At 54.2% G+C, this 18,922-nt stretch overlaps 2 protein-coding genes across 6 annotated transcripts in view; one reads left to right on the top strand and one right to left on the bottom strand.

The window, feature by feature from the left end:
- The window catches only part of YEATS2 (YEATS domain containing 2), an 85,078-nt gene extending 79,786 nt beyond the window's left edge, over window positions 1–5,292 (top strand). For all 5 annotated transcript variants that reach the window (XM_053657705.1, XM_053657703.1, XM_053657706.1 and 2 more), the window contains 4 exons: window positions 552–778; window positions 1,577–1,651; window positions 2,482–2,555; window positions 4,544–5,292. In XM_053657705.1, coding sequence (XP_053513680.1) covers window positions 552–778; window positions 1,577–1,651; window positions 2,482–2,555; window positions 4,544–4,652 — 485 coding nt within the window. In that variant the 3' untranslated portion in view covers window positions 4,653–5,292. The remainder of the gene's footprint in view (window positions 1–551; window positions 779–1,576; window positions 1,652–2,481; window positions 2,556–4,543) is intronic.
- A 4,429-nt stretch (window positions 5,293–9,721) lies between these two features.
- Window positions 9,722–17,932, bottom strand: MAP6D1 (MAP6 domain containing 1). The gene is made up of 3 exons (XM_037154880.2): window positions 17,535–17,932; window positions 10,384–10,498; window positions 9,722–9,841 (listed from the first exon to the last, which is right to left on the bottom strand). The coding sequence occupies exons 1-3, from the start codon at window positions 17,912–17,914 to the stop codon at window positions 9,761–9,763; spliced, it is 576 nt and encodes a 191-aa protein (XP_037010775.2). The 5' UTR covers window positions 17,915–17,932; the 3' UTR covers window positions 9,722–9,760.
- Between the last annotated feature and the right edge of the window lie 990 nt (window positions 17,933–18,922).

Raw genomic sequence — 18,922 nt, 5'->3', positions numbered from 1 at the left:
CTGTAGCTGGTCTGGACCTCACCGGCTTGTCCAGAAAGTGGGAGGGGCACACTGGAAGGTGTCTGGAGCCCCTGCTGGCTTTACAGTTCTAATACTCTTCATTAGATTTTGTATAGATCAACTGTTAAAGACTGGATGCAGGGTATGCGCTAAAATGTTAACAATGCTTATCTCTGAGCAGTGAGAGTATGGGTAATTTTCGTTTTCTTCACTGTGCATTTCTAAATTTTCCAGATTGAAAATATGAAAACAAATCAGTCACTAATCTTTGAGTGGTGGGGAGATGGCCTCGTTTGGGTGGCATCGGTCGGAACTGTGTGCTGTTTTGTCTCAGACTGCAGTTACCGCACACCCGAGACGCCTTCTCTGCCCGTCCACCTCATGAATTAGGGCCTTCAGTCACAGATCCGCGGAATGTCAGAACTGGAAAGGTGGTCCATTCCCTTGATACTAACCCCTGTTCTCTGGGTCTCAGACCGTGTCTCACAAAGATGGAAAGTCCTTTTCTTTTGTCACTACTGCTCTCATAAGACTGGTGACCTCTCATTTAGAGTGCCTGTCATCGTTGTCTTCGGCCGACAACCTCTGCCGGAAGCTGGAGGACCTCCAGCAGTTCCAGAAGAAGGAGCCGGAGAACGAAGAGGAGGTGGATGTCCTCAACCTCTCAGAGCCAGTGCAGACAAACATCAAAAAAGAACAGGAGGAGAAGCAGGAAGAGATGAAACTGTACCTGCCACCAACACCAGGATCGGAATTCATTGGTGACATCACCCAGAAGGTAGGGGCTGTGGCCTGTGGTGCTGCTGGATCATAGGCCAGGGCAAGGAGCTTGGACACACAGCCGCGCAAACTGGCGGCAGACTTTCGGGGGAGTAAATGTATGGTTTGCTTCTGCCTGATAAACTTGGGGTCTGCTGCCCACACCAGGGCCCTTGGGCAAGAAATCAGCTTACATGTGGAAAGGCTGCTTGTTGAACATGGAATTGAAGCAAAGGCAGCTAGATAGTTTTTTCATCTCCTTTCTTCCAGTGTGCCTCAGTAAAAACCCCTTTCACTCATGAGGCATGTCAGTATTTCCAAGTCACACTTCAGAGGGTAAGCTGCCCCTCGCATTCTCACAGCTCCCAGGTGCCCTGTCCGGTGAGGATGTACCTTGAGGTGCAGGGGAGAAGGGGTCGCCCCTTCGAGGGAACTCGGCAGCTGTCCACCAGCTGCCGCCTGCAGGTACTTAGGACCCAGAGTGGAAGGCAGTGTTTGTTTTCACTCACAGGAGGAAACAAAAGATGGGGCGCATTTCAAGTGCGTCTTCGTCACCTTTGCAGACGGGGCCTGGGTCTGATTCCAGGCATCCCAGTGTGCCGATCCCGCTGTCGGAACTCATGGCTAATCCGCCTCATGTTCTCCCACGAAGGGAATTTTCGGGGTAAATGCGGGATTGTAATAACATTTTTAACTGTCACTCAGAAATGCAGAGAAATGGGATACCCAGTTCCAACCGCCCTCTCTTTGGGTGCCTGTTGAGAGAGACGTGGTTTTAATGTAGAAACAGGAACGAGCGCCACCCCTGCTTTTCCAGATTGGGATCGCCCTGCAGCCCGTGGCGCTTCACAAGGACGTGTACGCGTCGGTGGTGGAGGACATGATTTTGAAGGTGGGTGCCTGCCGGCAGCAGAGGGTACGGCCAGGGGCACAGTCTGGGTGCCAGGCTGTCTTGAGTGAGGGACAAGGACAGAAACAGAACAGACATGACAAGTTTTAAGATTTCCCACCTTATTGAGGCTTTAGTTTTCTTTTTTTTTTCCTGATTTTTCAATGAACTATAGAGTGTGGTTCTTCCGAGTGTTAAAACCTCAAAACCTCCAGTTAGAGTCTCCTTGCTGATATCACTCTAATGTTACACTGAGTGTTATTTCAAGTGCTTTTTAAGTCGTCTGAGGTGACAGTTGGTGCTCTCATTGTTCAGGAGGTGACAAGACAGAGCCTGGGGTTTCTCTACCTGTCACAACAGCAACAGAGAAATAGTCACAACCATCCCTTCCCTGGTGTGTCCCCTCCCACAGCAGAGCTGCCTCACAAATGACCTCCCTTGTGTTCCTTAAGGATGTCTGATGAGCATTGCCCCCGTGCTGAAGGTTGCAAGTTTGAACCCCAGTCAGGGCACATACAAGAAGCAACCAATGAATGCATAAATAAGTGGAACAATAAATCAATGTCTGTCTCTCTCAAATCAAAAAATTTTTTGAAAATTAAAAAAAAAATCTGATTAATGAAAATTACTCCCAGTTTCTCAGAGGCATGGCTTCTGTCATTGTGGCATGTTATTCATGGTATGTGACTCGAACCTTTAAATTTTCCTTCAAGATTTTCAGTCCTGAGATACACTTGTTGCCAAGGTGCAGGGGACGGGGTGGGGTCAGATCCATCCCTCCTTGCCTGCAAGCAGATGGCCATCTTCGACAGTGACAGCATGTTCTGTTGTAGGCCACAGAACAGCTGGTGAGCGACGTCCTGAGACAAGCGCTGGCGGTCGGTTACCAGGCGGCGCCCCACAACAGGTACCTCGGTCTCTCTAGTGGGCGATGGCAGGCTCGCAGGTGTTTCCTGACCATGGGGTGCTCAGCAGGTGCTGCTCACTTCAGTCAGTCCAGCAGGAGTCGGAGGCGTCCGAGTGGGGATGTGCTCAGAGCCCACAGGCCGAGGGTCAGCTTGGCTATGACGAGGGAGCGCTCGGTTGTGCTTTACCCAGCGCTTGTGGTGTCCCAGTCACTACCGCACAGGCACCGCTCAGCAGGGCTCTGCTAGGTCACAGGGTCAGACGGATACCAGCTCTTTGCATTAAAGACGATGCTAGTGCCCATTACATGTTCAAAGTTGGGGTCAGGCGTCACAAAGATACCTAAGTTCTTTTCATCACGGAGCTCATAGTCCCTGGTCAACAGCTGGGAGACCTGGCTTGGCGGTGGTCACACCTGGCTCTCCTAGCACATGAAGGATAGAGCCCGGCTTCACACTCGGGTGTCACTGCTGTAAAGCCCACAGGCTTGCCACTGTCTTCGCTGCCTCTGGTTATCAACAGTAAGGACACTGACTTTTGCTTTTTCCTGGACCCTGAAAGAACAGCAGACAGGCAGGCCCATGTCCACATCCCGGCAGTCCTTTCGCAGGGGACAGACATTGTGTCCCACTGTGCATAAAGGCTCCATGCATTCAATGCTGCAGCGGTGCCTGCAGGAGTGAAGAGGACTGCATGTGAGGAATATTGGGTCCGACTTCACAGGGATGTAATGCGTGGAGCAGTGGAAGAGGCCTTTAAGGAAAAGGGACAGTGAGGCTGAGCTTGTTGGTGTGGTCCCACAAACCAAAAGCTCCTTAGTTCAGTTCCTGGTCTGGGCACATTCCTGGGTTGTAGGTCAGGGTGCTTAAAAGAGGCAACTGATGGATGTTTCTCTCTCACATTACTGTTACTCTCCCTTTTCTTCTACGTATCTTCTCCTCTCTCTAAAAATAAATCTTTTTAAAAAGAAAAGAAAAAGGAGGGGGAAGCAGGAGTTCCAGTCATGCTGTTCATTGTTCGGCCTGAAATCAGGAGTGGGCTGAGTGCCTGCTGCCTGCCTCCGTGGCCCCAATTTGGAGATACGGAGGGACTGGGGTGCTTTGTTTTTTGAGTATATTTTATTGCTTATGCTGTTACAGTCCCAATTTTATCCCTTTGCCCTCTCTCTGCCTGGTAACCCCCTTCCCTCCAGCAGTGCCCCCTTTAGTTCGTACATGTAAGTTTTCAGCTTCTCCATTTCCTATGCTATTCTTACCCTCCCCGTCTATTTTCTACCTACCAGTTATGCTCCTTATTCCCTGTCCCTTTTCCCCCAGCCTCCCACTCCCCACTGATAACTCTGCATGCGACCTCCATTTCTGTGATTCTGTTCCTGTACTATTTGCTTAGTTTGTTTGTTTGTTTGTTTGTTTTTTAGGTTCAGTTATTGATAGTTGTGAGTTTGATGTTACTTTACTGTTCATAGTTTTGATCTTTTTCTTAAATAGGGACTTGGGTACTTTTGATGGGAACATTTGACATCACCCTTGGCCTAGCGTGACTTCCTTTCCATCTTCCTGAGAGATGGCAGACGTCCCAGGGTTCTGTGGGTGCTGACGCAGCTTTCAGTCCACTCAGACTGACTTACAGAAATGCTGTTGTTCTGCTGCACTTTACTTCACTTTTTCTCAATCCTCAGCATCTTTTTTCTTAATTATTCAATGAACTTCTTAAAATCCTCTCACACCTCTGACTGGGGAGACAGCTCTGCGTCCTGAGTCAGGCTGACCGAAGAGGGCAGGCTGCAGCTTCACCACATGAAGGATTAATAGGAGGGGGAGGGAGAGCGCGCCTGGCCAATCCTGTCCCCAGGTGGCCCTGAACCACACTGGTCACTCACCGTATCCCCACGTGTCAGGGCCTGTGCAGGAGCTGGTCCTTTAGATGAATTGTTTAACTTATTAGATGTTTGAGAGAATCGTACCTAACAGCCTTTGTTTTTTGGACCAGGATTCCCAAAGAAATTACAGTGAGTAATATCCACCAGGCCATCTGCAACATTCCTTTCCTGGACTTCCTCACAAACAAACACATGGGGTTACTGAATGAAGATCAGTGAGCGGCAGGAAGGTGCCCCTGGAAGAGCAGGACCTGGAGCTGTATCCAGAACTCCAAACCGTGGTCTCTTCTGTGGGAGCCAGGGGCGGTTTTTTGTGCCTCCGAGCGTCCCGGCTGCCTGCCCGTTCATTGCCTCCACCTGACTCAGTGTGTCTACCAGAGTGTCCATTCCGGGGTCAGATGCCTTCGGGACAGAGGCTCCTGACTGCAGAGTGAAGCCACGGGTGCGTGCTCTGTCAGCTTGCATTTGTGCACTCAGTGCAGCGCCACAAGAGGCTCCTGAGCTGGGCTGGGCCATGTGTCTCAGGTTCTTCTCTCCTTGGGGTGTCTTCATGGGGGCACTTTGGGCCCAAGCTTCCTCCTAGGACGCAGAACATGAACCCAGCAGGCTAGAGACTTCACTCATGCCGGGGGCTGGGGTTGCAGGCAGCCCCCGCAGTCGCCCTGGTTACATCTGGAGAAGGACCAGGCTTCAGCCGGGGCAGGTGGCCGCAGTGTGGGAGTCTGCGCTCAGTCTGCATGCATCAATGGCAGAACGAGGTGACGTGGAAGACAAAGGCCTGGGCGGTTGCAGATGGAGCAGAACTCTTTTTGCAGAGCATAGGAGCACTACCACAACCAGTCTCAGAGACGGGGGGGGGGGGGGGTAGACAAGTGCAGGTCGGGGATGGCGGATCCCAGCCCGGAAAGGCCTGACTACAAGCAGGAAGCTTGCTGTGTTCGCAGTAGACGACACCCACAAGCCCTGGGCTCTGCGTGTGCCCGGCAGAGCCGGTCCTTGTGGCTTGTGCGGTCCGTGCTGGGCCACGGGGACTAGCTCCTGTGACAGGCCTGCTGGGTTGTCCTTGGGTCCGTGTCCTGTTCTCACCAAGTTTTTCACAAGAAGGAAGGGGTTTCAAAGAGAACAGCTGTGAGTGCCTTAAAGGTAGAGAGATGACTGCTGAAGCCAAAACACAGGGGTGTCTGCCCAGAGGCCGTGAGAAAAGACTGTGTCCACAATGGGCAGAGAAGCAGGAGAGGAGGAGGAGGAAGGTTAGCCGTCTACCTGGATGGTGTTTGGTTCCATTTAAAGAGACTCTGGCCCGGGCTTCCTAAGAGTCTGTGTGGAAGGAAAGGGATTCTCCTGTCGGGAAGCCGCTCGGAGACCGTGAAGCCTATGAGCAGAGTTAAAGCCAGGCAGCAGTTGGTTTTCACCAGTCCTGCAGACGTTTGTCAGGGAAAGAAGGCGGGGAGTGACAGGATGAGAAGTCACCCTCTCTGTTCAGCATCTGAGGATTTCAGGTGCGGGAGGGAGTCTGTTGGGTGAGGCGAGGACGTGCCCTGGCTTGGTGACGGAGTGGCAGTGGAGGCTCGCGGTCTCTGTGGGGAGGCCGGGGCAGGGCCCAGGGCGGCGGTGGGCGTGGGCGGCGCCGGCTCTGCAGGCCGAGGGTTCATCCAGGTGGAACGGGCGTCCTACAGGGGTGGAGGCCTCAAGAAATTATCTTTTTGCAAAAGAAATATTAAATAATCTCTATTTGTGTGTTTCAACTGTATTTGTATCAATGTGTAACATAATTGTGTAACAAAAATGCCTACAATAAATCTTTTACTATTTGTGATGGGTTTTCTGAGTTTGAAGCACTACATACACTTTGGTGGGGTTCTTCCTACATTAGGTCAGAAAGCCAGGATGGGGTAAAGAGACAGGTACTTACGTGTTGAAGTCTTCCTCTTCTTCCCCAAAAGAGCTTGAGGCTATGCAAGAAAAGGGGAACCAGTTACGTAGAAGTCTGAAAAATTTGGGAAGATGCATGTTGACCTTGGACATCGATTTGTCGGCTTGGGGCAAAGGAAAACTGAACTCAGCTCAGAGCCAAGGGGAAGAGGGAACAGCAGCTCCTGGGTGACAGGCTCACTGGTTTGTCTGGTGGGGTACAGGGACCCACACCTGCATCCTGAAGTTACTCCTGCCACAGTCCCGCTGTGACCGTCTGCCATCATAATGGCTAAAAAGGTTAGCAAAACACCAGAACATTTGTGAGAATGACGGCTTTTCTATATCCACCCTCACGAAGTAACTAAAGACTTCGAAAGTGCCCCCTCCTCGGCAGGAGGCATTGCAAGACGCAGGGGGCACAGCTTTCTTGGCACCAGACTTTGTGTCAACCCGCAGGGAGAGGAATTGCCTGGACAAAGAGTAGGGGCTTAGGCTTCCTCCCTGAATGGTGTCCTGCCGGGTTTTGGCAGGAGCCACAGGCAGCACCTTAACTGGGGCCCCTGGGCCTCCCTCTCACTGCAGGGAGGAGGGGCTGCCTGGGGCCAGCAGGGTCCACTGCTCAACCGTCGCCCCATGTGCCCAGCTTGGGCTGCAGGGCTGCCTGCCAGCGGGGCCAGGCTTTCTCAAAAACTGCCTTCTGAAGTCTGGCCTGCAATCCTGGAGTTATTGTGGGAATGGAAGTGTTGATATTTGTGGTGGGTTTTGTTTGAAGCACCACAGCACAGAGATGAGGCATCTTCTCTGAGTGACTGCAGTGGGAGGACCTGGGGGTCCCCTGGGGCCAGTGGGCAGTGCAGCCTCCCAGGTGACACAGGCAGCTGCTGGCCTTGCTGCCTTGGGGTTCGGGTGGTTAATGGTGAGCTCTTTCAGCTGAAATCAGCTAACAGGTTGAGCTTTTTATTTTTTAAAACTTTTTACAGAATTAAATACAAAAATGCTTACATAGAACATTAGTAAATAAGGTGTAAAATACAGAAAGTTACCCATAAATCCCCATCTTGAGGCTAAACACCACGTGAGGGCTTACTGAGACCTAGCATCAGAGAGGACGTTTCTTCCGAACCCTGATCTTACTTGGTGTGGTAAGAAAGGTTACCAGGTCGGGGCATTTGAAAAGCCATCTGTTCTAGTGCGTCCAGAAAGGTTCTTGGGCGCGCGGTTATGCCAGAATGGAGCAGGCCCACCTCGTCCCCACTGGGACACAGCAGACCATGGACTGGGTGGCAGGAGAATGAATGGGATTCCCAGACAGGCTCCCAGGGAGGGAAGGGCACTGCCAGGTGCAGGGTCCAGTGAGAGGGGCTGTGTGGGCAGCATTGGAGTAGGTGGAGCAAAGCACAAGAGAACAGCTGCTCCGTGGGGAAGGGGGGAGGGTGCCTGGGCAGGAAAGAACTGCTGCCAGCTGTGCCCTGTTGGCCGTTTACTACGCACCCTGCACCTAAACGGGTTTTCTTAGAGGGGTAGGGATATTAGCCTCGTTGTGCAGATAGGAAATGGAAACTTAAATCACTCACAGCGAATGAGCAGAGAAGGCAAGACTGGACTAGCTTCAGACAGTTGTTTTACCCTAGGCTCCTGGGAGTGGGAACACGGGGTGGGGGGGTGACAGGCTGGGTTGGTGGGTTTTGTGAAGGACTGCGAGGAACACCAGTGTGGACTGCAGCCCAAAGCGAGCGTTGCCGAGCGTTGCCGGTCTTGACAAGCCTCCGGGGATACCAGCAGCAGCTGAGGGAATTACAGTCCTTATTACCAAGGGGAGGATGAAGGAAGTCACAGGAGAAAGTGCTTGTTTATAATTAAATGAACAAGAAATTGAAACAGTACTTTTTTGCATGTTGGTAAAATCCGAGATTGTTCAGTTAACGTGTTCACGTCCCACAGAATGCCCAGCAGGCAGTCTCTTAGAAACATCCAATGAGCCGATGAGGTCTGAAAGAATAGAACTCTGTAAGCATAGGGTTGTGGTTCTCCCTTCCCAGTATTCTCAGAGCATCCATTTCCTCTGCTGGAACGAGGGGGAGGGCTGTGCCTGCAGCGCTAGCACCTCCGCGGGTTTGCCCGCTTTGCAGCCTGAGCTGGAAACAGCCCCGCCTGCACTCTGAGGTGGTTCTGAGACCCGCATGCCACCTCTTATGGCTTAAGTATGTGCTCCAGACTGGAGCCACTCGGGCTGGAGAGGGACACATCCAAATGGAAATCCTCGAGTTTTCTTACCAAAATTGGCCTAAGCTGTGCCGCTGATCTTTAAGGAGGGAGATAAACTCCTCCTGAGTGTTTGCAGGGCTGCGATACAAATGGGACCAGGCTCGTTGCCCACGCGGCACTGGTGGCACCTGCGGAGGAAGACGAGAGCTTTCCAAAGGCAGAGTGAGCTGCAGTGAGCTCTCCCGGTCACTGGGGGGCAGGCCGAGTGGGCATGGCGGTCAAGGCTGGTCTTTCGGGCTGAGGCTGATGCGGCAGTCTTCTAAAAACTCCCAATTCTTAGGGTGGGTGGTAGTTCCCTTCAAATTACCAATATAGGAAAAAAACTGGAATTGGTAATAGAATGTGGGGCTCAGAAACCTTGCACAACAGAAGTGGCACTCAGTTCACTACGAGCACTCATCCCAAGAAATGCTAATGCGTCGTTAAGACATAGTCCAGGGACCTTGGCCATAAATTGTGTCTTTGAAATTGAAACCCTATGATTGGTTCCCTCTTCTTTTGGAAATTACTTAACTGATTATTATGAATCACATGCAGGTGATAACCTAAGATTTCTTCTACAACTTGAACGTGTGGGGCCGTTTGTAGAACAGTCACTCCCTTGGGTTACCTCCCGAAGGTGATGACATCATGCAGCTGGGAAAACAAAGCGGACACCACTGGTTCTTCCGAGGACCTGTTGTCATGGCCACATGCCTCAGCCCCTCTGCACCAACTAGTTCAGTTCACAACAGAATTGGTCCTCAAGTTCTCCAGATTTAAAAACTGAAGGGTGTCTTAAAAAGGCAATTTAAAAAGACCAGAAGCCTTCCGCACACTTTCTTCTTCGAGAAGGAAGAGGATGGCTGAGGTCCAGCGTTGAGCCTGGTGGTGCCATGTCCGTCTGTACCTCTGCCCTGCTCAGGCCTGCAGCCTGGTGGCAGCTGGGGTGGGGAGGCGCCAGCAGTGAGAAAGATGGCCCTTCCCCTCTGGCAGCAGCGGACTGTCCGTCGGAGCTCCCGCCCCAGTGTCCTGGCAGGCGGCTCTGACCCCTGGCCCGGCCCAGCGGCAGGCCTCGCTGCTGGGCCGTCTGTCACACGTGCAGGATCGGCCTCGCTGCTGGGCTGTCTGTCACACGTGCAGGATCGGCCTCGCTGCTGGGCTGTCTGTCACACGTGCAGGATCTGGGGAGCCGGAGCCTGGAAAATGGCTGAGGGGTTAGGAGTGAACTTCCTCCTTGCCTCAGGCACCTAGAAGAAAAATGGGACCACATGTCACTGGGCCTCCTCCACTTTGCTCCCCCAGCTCCAGGAAAGTACTTCCCCTTTGTCTTCCAGGAACTGAAACTACTAACCTGAAGGGTCCGTAGGGGACCCTCCACAGTGGGCAGGGTCACTGCATTAGCAGGTCCCACATGGCACACGGACTTTCCATTCTGTTCCCTGAAGCTGCCTTGGGGTGGAATCAGGAAGCTGAATGGTCCCCTGTCCCTCCATCTTCTCTTTTCTCCCACAAATGCCCATCACTGCTGCTCAATGGCCAAGGGAAAGGCTGGGACGGAGGAAGGAAAGAGACCCTGCACACCCTGAGAAGCCAGCACTCAGGGAAGACCTCCTGGCCAGTAACAAAGAAGGCCCTTGTTTGCTGGGGGGATGATTGGGTGCTCAAGACACTACCGCCCCAGCCGTACTGCCACTTTACACCATTAAATCTGACTCCTAGTCTACAACCGGGAAAAAGCCTGTCCCAAGGCGCCCAGCCCCTCGCTCCGCAGCACCAGCTCCTGGCTGACCTGGAAGCTGACCGGGCTGCTGTCCCATCTGGAGCTCTGGGTTGTGATAACCGTGGTGGGGTTTGCCTTCGTGGATCTTGATGGCTTCGCCCCAGTCCAGGCCTGGAATTCCTGTCTGAAGCAGAGAACATGGTCACAGCCCCACACGGGGCCAGCCACCCCACCCCCTGACAGTGCAGGGGCCACTGCCCTTGCCCTGTGCTTCTTGGAATATTCTTGGCTGTGCCCACTGCCGAAATCCTGCTTCAGCTCCAGGTGCTCCTTTTTCTCTTCACAAAAACAGCTAGGAGCCTTGGCCGGTTTGGCTCAGCTGGTTGGAGCATCATCCTGTAAACCAAAAGGCTGGGGGTTTGATTCCCGGTCAGCACACATACCTAGGTTGTAGGTCCGATCCCTGGTTGGGGCGTGTATGGGAGGAGACCAATCAATGTTCCTCTCTCACACCTGTGTCACATGCTTGCACTCTCCTTCCCTCCTGTCTAAAATCAACATACCTATTTAAAAACAAAACAGTGCTGGCTGGTGTGGCCCAGTGGATTGAGTGCTGGCCTGCAAACCAAAATGTCACAGGTTCGATTCCTAGTCAGGGCAAATGCCTGGGTTGCAGGCCAGGATCCCAGCTGGGGGCTCGCAAGAGGCAACTGATCAATGTACCTCTCGCGCATCGATGTTTCTCTCCCTCTCTCCCTTCCCACCTCTCTAAACTAAATAAAATCTTAAAAAAAAAACAACAACTAGCGGAGGAGGTGCACTCCCTTAGGCAGAGCCACTTCTCTGGAGAAAGTTCATCCAGCTGACCAGCCTGGCTCCCCCCTCATGCACTGTGACGTCTGCTCACCGGACCTGCGCCCTCCCCTCCCCCCAGTAAGTAGGGGAAACTGAACTCTCTTGCTGCATATGAGCAACCCGCTCTGGCAGCTGCAGCAGGGAGTCCGGAAGCCCCTGGAGCTCCTTTGCCCCACACTGCAAGCACCTGGTGGGTGCTGGGCCTCAGAGACAAACGTCGGGGCCCTTCCCTCTGGTGCCCCCTATAGTGTCTCCCGCCACTTTCAGGGGGGCTCCGAGGCCGGGAACCAGGGAAGGCCACTCACTTCCCACACGGGTCCCTGGTGGCCCTACGTCCCCGCACCCAGCACAGCAAAGCCGTCCGTACCTGGCTGCCCGTGAGAAGGGAAATAAGGCTCAATTTCATGTTTAGTTTTTAATAATTTGTCTTATTATTGCAGGAACAAGTATAAAGGACACGTGGATAAAAACAAGGGGGCGGAAACAGGAGGGAGGAGGGGAGGGCTGCGGGGGCGGGCTGGGATGGGGTAAAAGGCAGAAAACTACTTAAACGATTAAAATTAAATTAACAAATAAAAGTAATTTTATTAACTGCTCCAAAAGAGAATAAATCAGTGACCATGACAAAACCCTGCAGGGCTCTGCACTTGAGCGTGGGTGCGCAGCAGGGCAAGCTGGCTCCCGGGGGGGGGGGGGGGCAGAGACAGGGCTGAGCGCTTCGCTCCATGTCCTCGGAGTAGAGCACTGAAGACTTGACTTCTCAGTTCCTCTGAACGAAAAAGACCTATTTTAATCATATCAACTCCACGACTGGCTGGTGAGCGCAGGAAGGCAGAGACCTGCTGTGTCCACCAGAGCACCTGGTCGAGGCCACGTTCTGTGGAAGAGTGTCCACCTGGCTGGAGCGGCACCCACACGTGGGCTGGATCTGCTCCCTTCTCATCCCACCCACAGCTCTGGCTGGCTGTCGGGGCCCGAGGTCAACAAAGCTGCCTTTTCTCCACGGCAGGGGCACAGCTGGCCCACGGGGCAGGCTGTGTGAGCAGGGGCCGCTGTCTGGTGCCAGGAGGCGAGCTGGGCCGGGGCCCGGGCCCCAGGAGGTCATTTCTGCTCCTGAGGCTGCAAGTTCCGAAGACCAGATGCCTGAGCCATCTGCTGCTCCGTTTCTCCTGGGGAAGCAGGTCCTCCCTGGGTGTGCCCTTCTGTCCCCAGACTGAGCTGGGCCTCGGGCTTGGCATCCCAAGCTGCTGTGGGCGTCCCAGAGTGGGAAGCGACCAGGGCTAGGGGCTGGAGCCCCAGTGAGAGGGGCTGTAGCAGGGACGTAGAAGGCACCAAAGACAGAATCAGCAGCACCTGTGGACTGCTCCGGAGAGAGGAAGGCAGACTAATGGCTCTGGTCCAGAAGGTAAAGGCCTGACCAGTGTAGCTTGGATGGGCTTCCTGTCATTTGTCGGACTGATTCTCACGGCACACACCTGGGTAGCGGGCCGGTCCCCAGTTGTGGGTGTGGAAGAGGCAGCCAGTCGATGTTTCTCTCACACACTGATGTTTCTCTCGCTCTCCTTCTCCCTCCCTTACCCCCCAAGAATAAATAAATATTCTAAATCTTAAAAAAAAAGATAATAAAAATGTAGGACTGCCCTGGCTGGTGTGGCTCAGTGGATTGAGTGCCAGCCTCTGCACCGAAGGGTCGCCAGTTCAGTTCTGAGTCGGGGCACGTCCTGGGTTGGGGGCGGGGGAGAGGCAGCCGGTCGCTCTTCGATGTCTCTCTCCCTCCCTCCCCCTTTTCCTAAAGGTAAATTAAAAACAACAACAATAACTAGGACTAGCCCAGGCCACTGGGCCCCCTAACCAGATTCTACCGCTGCCCGCCTCACGCAGGTCTCAGGAGGACCCCGAGGGCTGCCACCCCTCTCACTGAGGGCAGCGGGCCACCCAGAGCCGCTCAGAGAGCCCTGGGCTGAGGATCCAGAGGCCTCTCGACATGGCTCCAAACAAACCGCTTAACCTCTCAGAGCTTCGTCCCCTCGGCTGGAAAGCAGGGCTACTGGTCATGTCACCAAGTGTGAGCCTTCATGGTGGGCGCTGGGGGACCTGGGAGGCTCGTGGCGCCCCCCAGTCGGCCCTCCGGCCACTCCCTCGGGAAGAGAACAGGGAGATGACTGAGGAAGGAGCTCGTCTAAGAGCGGGTGGTGCTAGACCTGGGCCCAAGGTGCTCACCAGCAGGCACAGAATTCTGGGGCGGGATCTGAGAAGGGCCACTCCGGAGGCGGCGGCAGCGGGCTGGCTGCAGGCAGGACCCCGTGTGCCCGTGTGGCCCGGCAAGGGAGGCAGTCGGTTCTCACGTGGAGACCAGGGGCCGGGCCGGGCAGGACCTGCGGCCGCAGTGGCCACGGGGGAACAGCTCGCGTAGGTCAGGTGCAGCTTGCGAGAAGGCAGGCAGGAGAGATGGCGCAGGCCAGGCTAGAGCTGGGACAGAGGCCAACTGGCCTCGTGCGGGGCGAGCAAGCGTGGCAGTGGTGCTGTGTCTCCAGGGGTTCAGGGACCAGAATTGCTCTTGCAATTTCTGCTTCACGGGTGAGAAAAGGGGCAGAGAGGCCCAGTGTCCCACCAGGTTTATAAAGCAGAAAGTGGGGCCACCACTGAAGGACACTGTTCAAGAAACCAAGTGACTTAGGGGAGGCGGCGTCTTAGGGGATAACCTGTGGGGGCTGCAGATTTGGTCTCTGGGCCATGACCGGCGTGGCTCAGTGGGTTGGGCATCGTCCTGCAAATGGAGGGGTTGCTGGTTCGATTCCTGGTCAGGACACATGCCCACAGTGGCATGCCAGGTCCCTGGCTGGGGGCGTGCCACAGGCAACTGATTGATGTCCCTCTCTCACACTGATGTTTCCTTCTTTTTCCTCCCCACTCTCTCTAAAAATAAATAAATAATATATTTTTTAAAAAACTGATCAAGGCGAGACACATGGGGTTCCACTGCCTGCTCTGCGGGAGCACGTGCCGGCCGCTCAAGGCCCCCGTCTGTGAGATGGGGCCAGCAAGAACTCAGCCGATCGCAGAGGGCCACCGTGGGGTCCAGGAGAGACGGTCTGTGGGGGGTCCTGAGCCTGGTGCCCAGTACAGGTTAGGAGGAGCAGTCATCAGTGCCTCTACTGTCGCTGGAGCTGGTAGGACCAGCAGGACATTCAGACCCGCCGTCTGCTCGCCAGGCCAGGGGCCGCTTCTCAAGCCCAGCCGTTGCTCGAACATCCCAGCGAGGGGCGCTTAGCACCACGGGAGCCAGCGGCCCCATCATCAGTTCTCATTATTAGAACTCGCTTTCCTCCCTGAGCTGAAGCTGCTCCCTGAGTGCACCCCCTCCTTGTTCTGCTCCTGGCACCCAGAACATCAGCCACGGGAAGGCGCTGCACACCTGGGACCTTGGCCTTCCGGGCCTGACCTCCCGTGCAGGCCCTGTCAGCCCGCTCGGGGCGACCTGGTGCAGCGGCTGGAACCCACCCCTCCTGCCCTGCTCCCTCCTCCCCCACAAGTTAAGAGCATGTGCCCTGAACACACACCCACACTGCAACGACCAGTTCCTACCAAGTCCTTTTTTTAAAGATTTTATTTATTTTTAAGAGAGGTGAAGAGAGGGAGAACGAGAGAGAGAGAAACATTGATGTGTGAGAGAAACATCAACTGGTTGCCTCTCGCTAGCCCCCAGCTTGGGACCCAGCCCACACCCCGGGCATGTGCCCTGACAGGGAATCACGTAGGCGATTTTTCCATTTGCAGGCTGATGCTCAGTCCTCCGAGCCACATGAGCCAGGGCCCTATCAAGTTCTTAAAAACTGCGGGCCCAGGAAGGTGCCTCTGGGGAGACAGAATGTTCTACATGCCCTGACAATGGTGGTGGTCCTCAGGCTTATGCAAAAGCCACCCAGCTGTACACTTAGAGTGGATGGACTTTACAGTCTGGAAATTGTACCTCAGCACAGTTGATTCAACACTAAAACTGAGACAGCATGGATGGAACTGGAGAGCACTGTGCTAAGTGAAATAAGCCAGGCAGTGAGGGACAAATACCATATGATCTCACCTGTAAGTGGAACCTAATCAACAAAACAAGCAAACAATACATAACCAGAGGCATTGAAATTGAGAACAATCTGACAGTAACCAGAGGGGAGGTGGGAGGGGATAATAGGGGAGGAAGTGGGGGAAGGGTTTTCAGGAACATGTACAAAGGACAGGTGGACAAAACCCAGGCGGGTGTGGAAGCAGGGGAGGGGGGTGGGGATGGCTCTGGTGGGGGGTAAATGCAGACAACTGTACTTGAACAACAATAAAACAATAAAAAATAATAATAATTAATTAATTTAAAAAAACTAAAACTGAGGTGGAAAGTTCACATCTCTTTACCCTTCAATTCCACAGGTAGGAATTTATGCTAAACTTGGCAGGCCCTGGCTGGTGCAGCTCAGTGGATTGAGCGGCCTGTGAACCAAACAACCGTGGTTCGATTCCCAGTCAGGGCACATGCCTGGGTTGCAGGCCAGTTCTCAGCAAGGGACACACGAGAGGCAACCATACATTGATATTTCTCTCCCTCTCTCCTTCCCTTCCCCTCTAAAGATAAATAAATGAAATCTTTAAAAAAAGAAATTATGATAGGAGCAAAGATTTAGCTATAAGGATGCTTATCACAGAAGTAATTTTCTTCTAAAAAATTGTTTACTTTTAAAAGGTAACACCGGTACATTCTTTGTTAAGGTAATGGTCCAAGAGAGAGAGCAGAGAGAAAAGTCACTCGGGCTCTTTCCTCCCTGGACAGGATCCGCCCTCCTTGCCCTCCGTGCCCTCCGCCTCTCTCTGGTCACCATTCATGCAGGGACACCCTGTGCTGATCTGAGTAGATAGGTGTATGTCAACATCCCTCTGAAAAGGCAAAGAGTAGCAGGCATGGTATTTTGCATGTTGCTGGTTTGATGTGGGCCTATTTTTTTTAAATTTTTATTTATTGGTTTTAGAGAGAGAGGGAAGCATCAATCTGTTGTTCCACTCAGTCATGCATTCATTGGTTGATTCTTGTATGAGCCCCAAGAGGACTGAGCCTGCAACCGTGGGTATGGGGACAAGGCCCTGAGCAGCTGAGCTCCCCAGCCAGGGCTTGATGAGGACCTACTGGTCCACAGAAGCCAGGCCTTCTGTTATCGGTGCATCCTGGGCTTCCCAGTGGCCCAACCTACGGCGCAGCCATAATTAACCAGTCCCCTTGGTCAGCAAGACGGTGGGGTTGTTTCCACCTTTTGCTGTACAATGTTGCGACAGACCTTACATTCCTTAGCCCCACCCCACATAGGGAAAATTCCTGGAAGTGAAGTAACTGGACCAAAGGACTAGCGTTTGTAATAGCCCCAGATTAGAATATTCAATAGCATGACAGTAGATTAACATGTTTAGATAGAGAGACATTTCTATAGGATAAAATACTCCACATCTATGAAAACTCGCGTTGTGGAAAACCGTCTAGAAGCATGGACAGACACCCACAGCATATACAGCCGGAAACTAACCCTGTAACGATTATAAATGAACATGCACTCAAATGCATGTTAGGATCCCTCAGGGGTGTCCAAACGTTGGTGTCTCTGCGCCACACCGGAAGAAGCAAAGTTGTCTTGGGGCCACACATTAAATACACTGTGGCGTGTAATCACACACACACACAAAAACCTCACAAATTTACAGTGTTGTGTTGGGCTGTGTTCACAGCCATCCTGAGCAGCGCACAGCCCGTAGGCCACAGGTTCGACACCCCTGGTAGAAGGACCTACCAGATTGGGGCGGGCTCATTTCTGTAATTTCCATTTTTTCTACAGTGAGTATGTCTTCGTTTTGTAATGAAAAAAGGGAGAAAGCCCTCAGGTGTCCAGGGGCCGAGCTGGAAGGCCCTGTGCGTGGGGCGGACCCTCAGACCTGTCCTCGGTGCAAACCAGGTCAGCGGCCCTCGGTGAGGTCCCCGAAGGACCACCAAGGGAGCGCAGGCGGTCCACCTGTGCGCACCGCTCCCAGGGCTGGGCCCACCTGGTGGAAGTTAAGGGGAAGCAGATTTCAACTCAATCGAAGACATGGCTTTCTGACCCGGTGCAGCCCAAGGAGGGAGTGGGCTGGGAGTGAGGTCGTGAGCACCCCGTTAACGGAGGTGCTCGCTCATTCTCTCCGAGGCTGGTCAGGGAGTAGCCAAGGAGATGCCTGCCGCGCCCACGGACTGAAGGAACGACCTTAGAGGCTGCCCGCCGCCCTCGAAGTCGTGTGGGATGAGGGCTCCGGGCGCCCCCTCGCACCCATCCATCCGTCCTCACGGCTCCGGGCCCCCATACCTGTACGACGTGGTCGCTGCTGCAGCCGCGTCCGCATCGCCGGTGGGGAGCACGTAGACCCCCCGGACAGGCGAGGCGGGGGACTTGCTCCTGCGGCCGCCCGCCCCTGGCCTGCGCCCCTGGGTCGCATCTCTGGTCCTCGCGGGCGCGGGCCACACGCCGAAGTCCCGCTGGTACTGAGTAAGCGGCACGTCCCGGCCCGGGTCCCGGATGCCTGCGGGGGACGCGCCCGTACGCGAGGCAGCACCGCCCCGACGCGGCTCCTCGCTCTCCAGATCCGAGTAGTTGTGCAGGGTCAGAGGCACCGCCACGTCTGAGCGGTCGAGCTGGTTCCAGCGCCGCGCCAGGCAGCAGAGGCGGCTGATGCAGGGCCACGCCATGCCGGCCCCGGCCCGCCGCTCGGCTCCCGGCTCCGGCCGCGCCGCCACTGCCTGGCATCCCCGCCCCCGCGGCCCCCCAGCGCCGTCGTAGCGCCGCCCCTTGGCCGGGGGTGGCCGGGGGGGAGGGGAGGGCTCGGCGACGGCCGGGGTGGGAGGTTGGGACCGGGTGTGCACCGCTGGAGCAGGGCGAGGGCCAGGGACAAGCGCGCCACCGGAAGGGCGCAGAAGCGGGGATGGGAGAGACGAAACGGCCTGCAGGCGTTGACAAGGGTCCAACTTTTATATGTTTCATAATTTAATCCAACGTTTTCTTATAAATCAGGCCTGGCTACGCAGAGGGCGAGGGTCGGAGGGTGAGATGCTGGGGATCAACCTCAGTCAGCTCTCGGGACAGCCTGCCCCCGCCTCCGCCTCTGCGCGGGCGTTTTTCTTGGGGGACCATCTGTGGCTGCCGTATTTGTGCCAAGCTGCACCGCGGTGACTCGCAGTCACGCAGGGCAGCTGCAGCGATGAGGGGGTCACAGGGAAAACCTGGGGCCAGGCTTCCCAGAGAACACAAGTTTGAATCAGCTGTGAGTCACCCAATTATTTGCCTTTGCAATGCTAATTTGTGAGTCAATCGGTTTCCACTGAGAACTGGCATTAGCCCTCAACCGACCTTTCCCGGGTTCTAATTTTAAAGCATGGTAGGTTTTATTTAGTTCATAAAACTGCCACAAATTTTTGACCGCTAGTGATGCTACAAACGTTCCCCTCCCGCCTGGACCTACATTCTTGTTTTATTGCAAAGCTAAATTTGGGTAACTCTCCAGGCTAAGGGGTCAGTCTACTGCATGTGAGTATCAGAAGGTTCCTGAATACTTGACACATGGCCTCTGTGCACACCGCAGACCAATTACACTGATAATGCTAATGAAACAGCACTCGTTATCCAGAGCTCCATTTCAAGCACATCGTTGGACGGTATCCGATGTGTTGCACCTCAGAGGGGACTGCAGTACAGCCCCT

The sequence above is a fragment of the Artibeus jamaicensis genome, unplaced genomic scaffold (assembly GCF_021234435.1).
Source record: "Artibeus jamaicensis isolate MK-2021 breed Jamaican fruit bat unplaced genomic scaffold, CSHL_Jam_final scaffold_474, whole genome shotgun sequence".
NCBI classification, from domain to species: Eukaryota; Metazoa; Chordata; class Mammalia; order Chiroptera; family Phyllostomidae; genus Artibeus; species Artibeus jamaicensis.
Note: the sequence above shows the minus strand (reverse complement) of the source record. Positions and strands in the feature narration are given on the sequence as shown.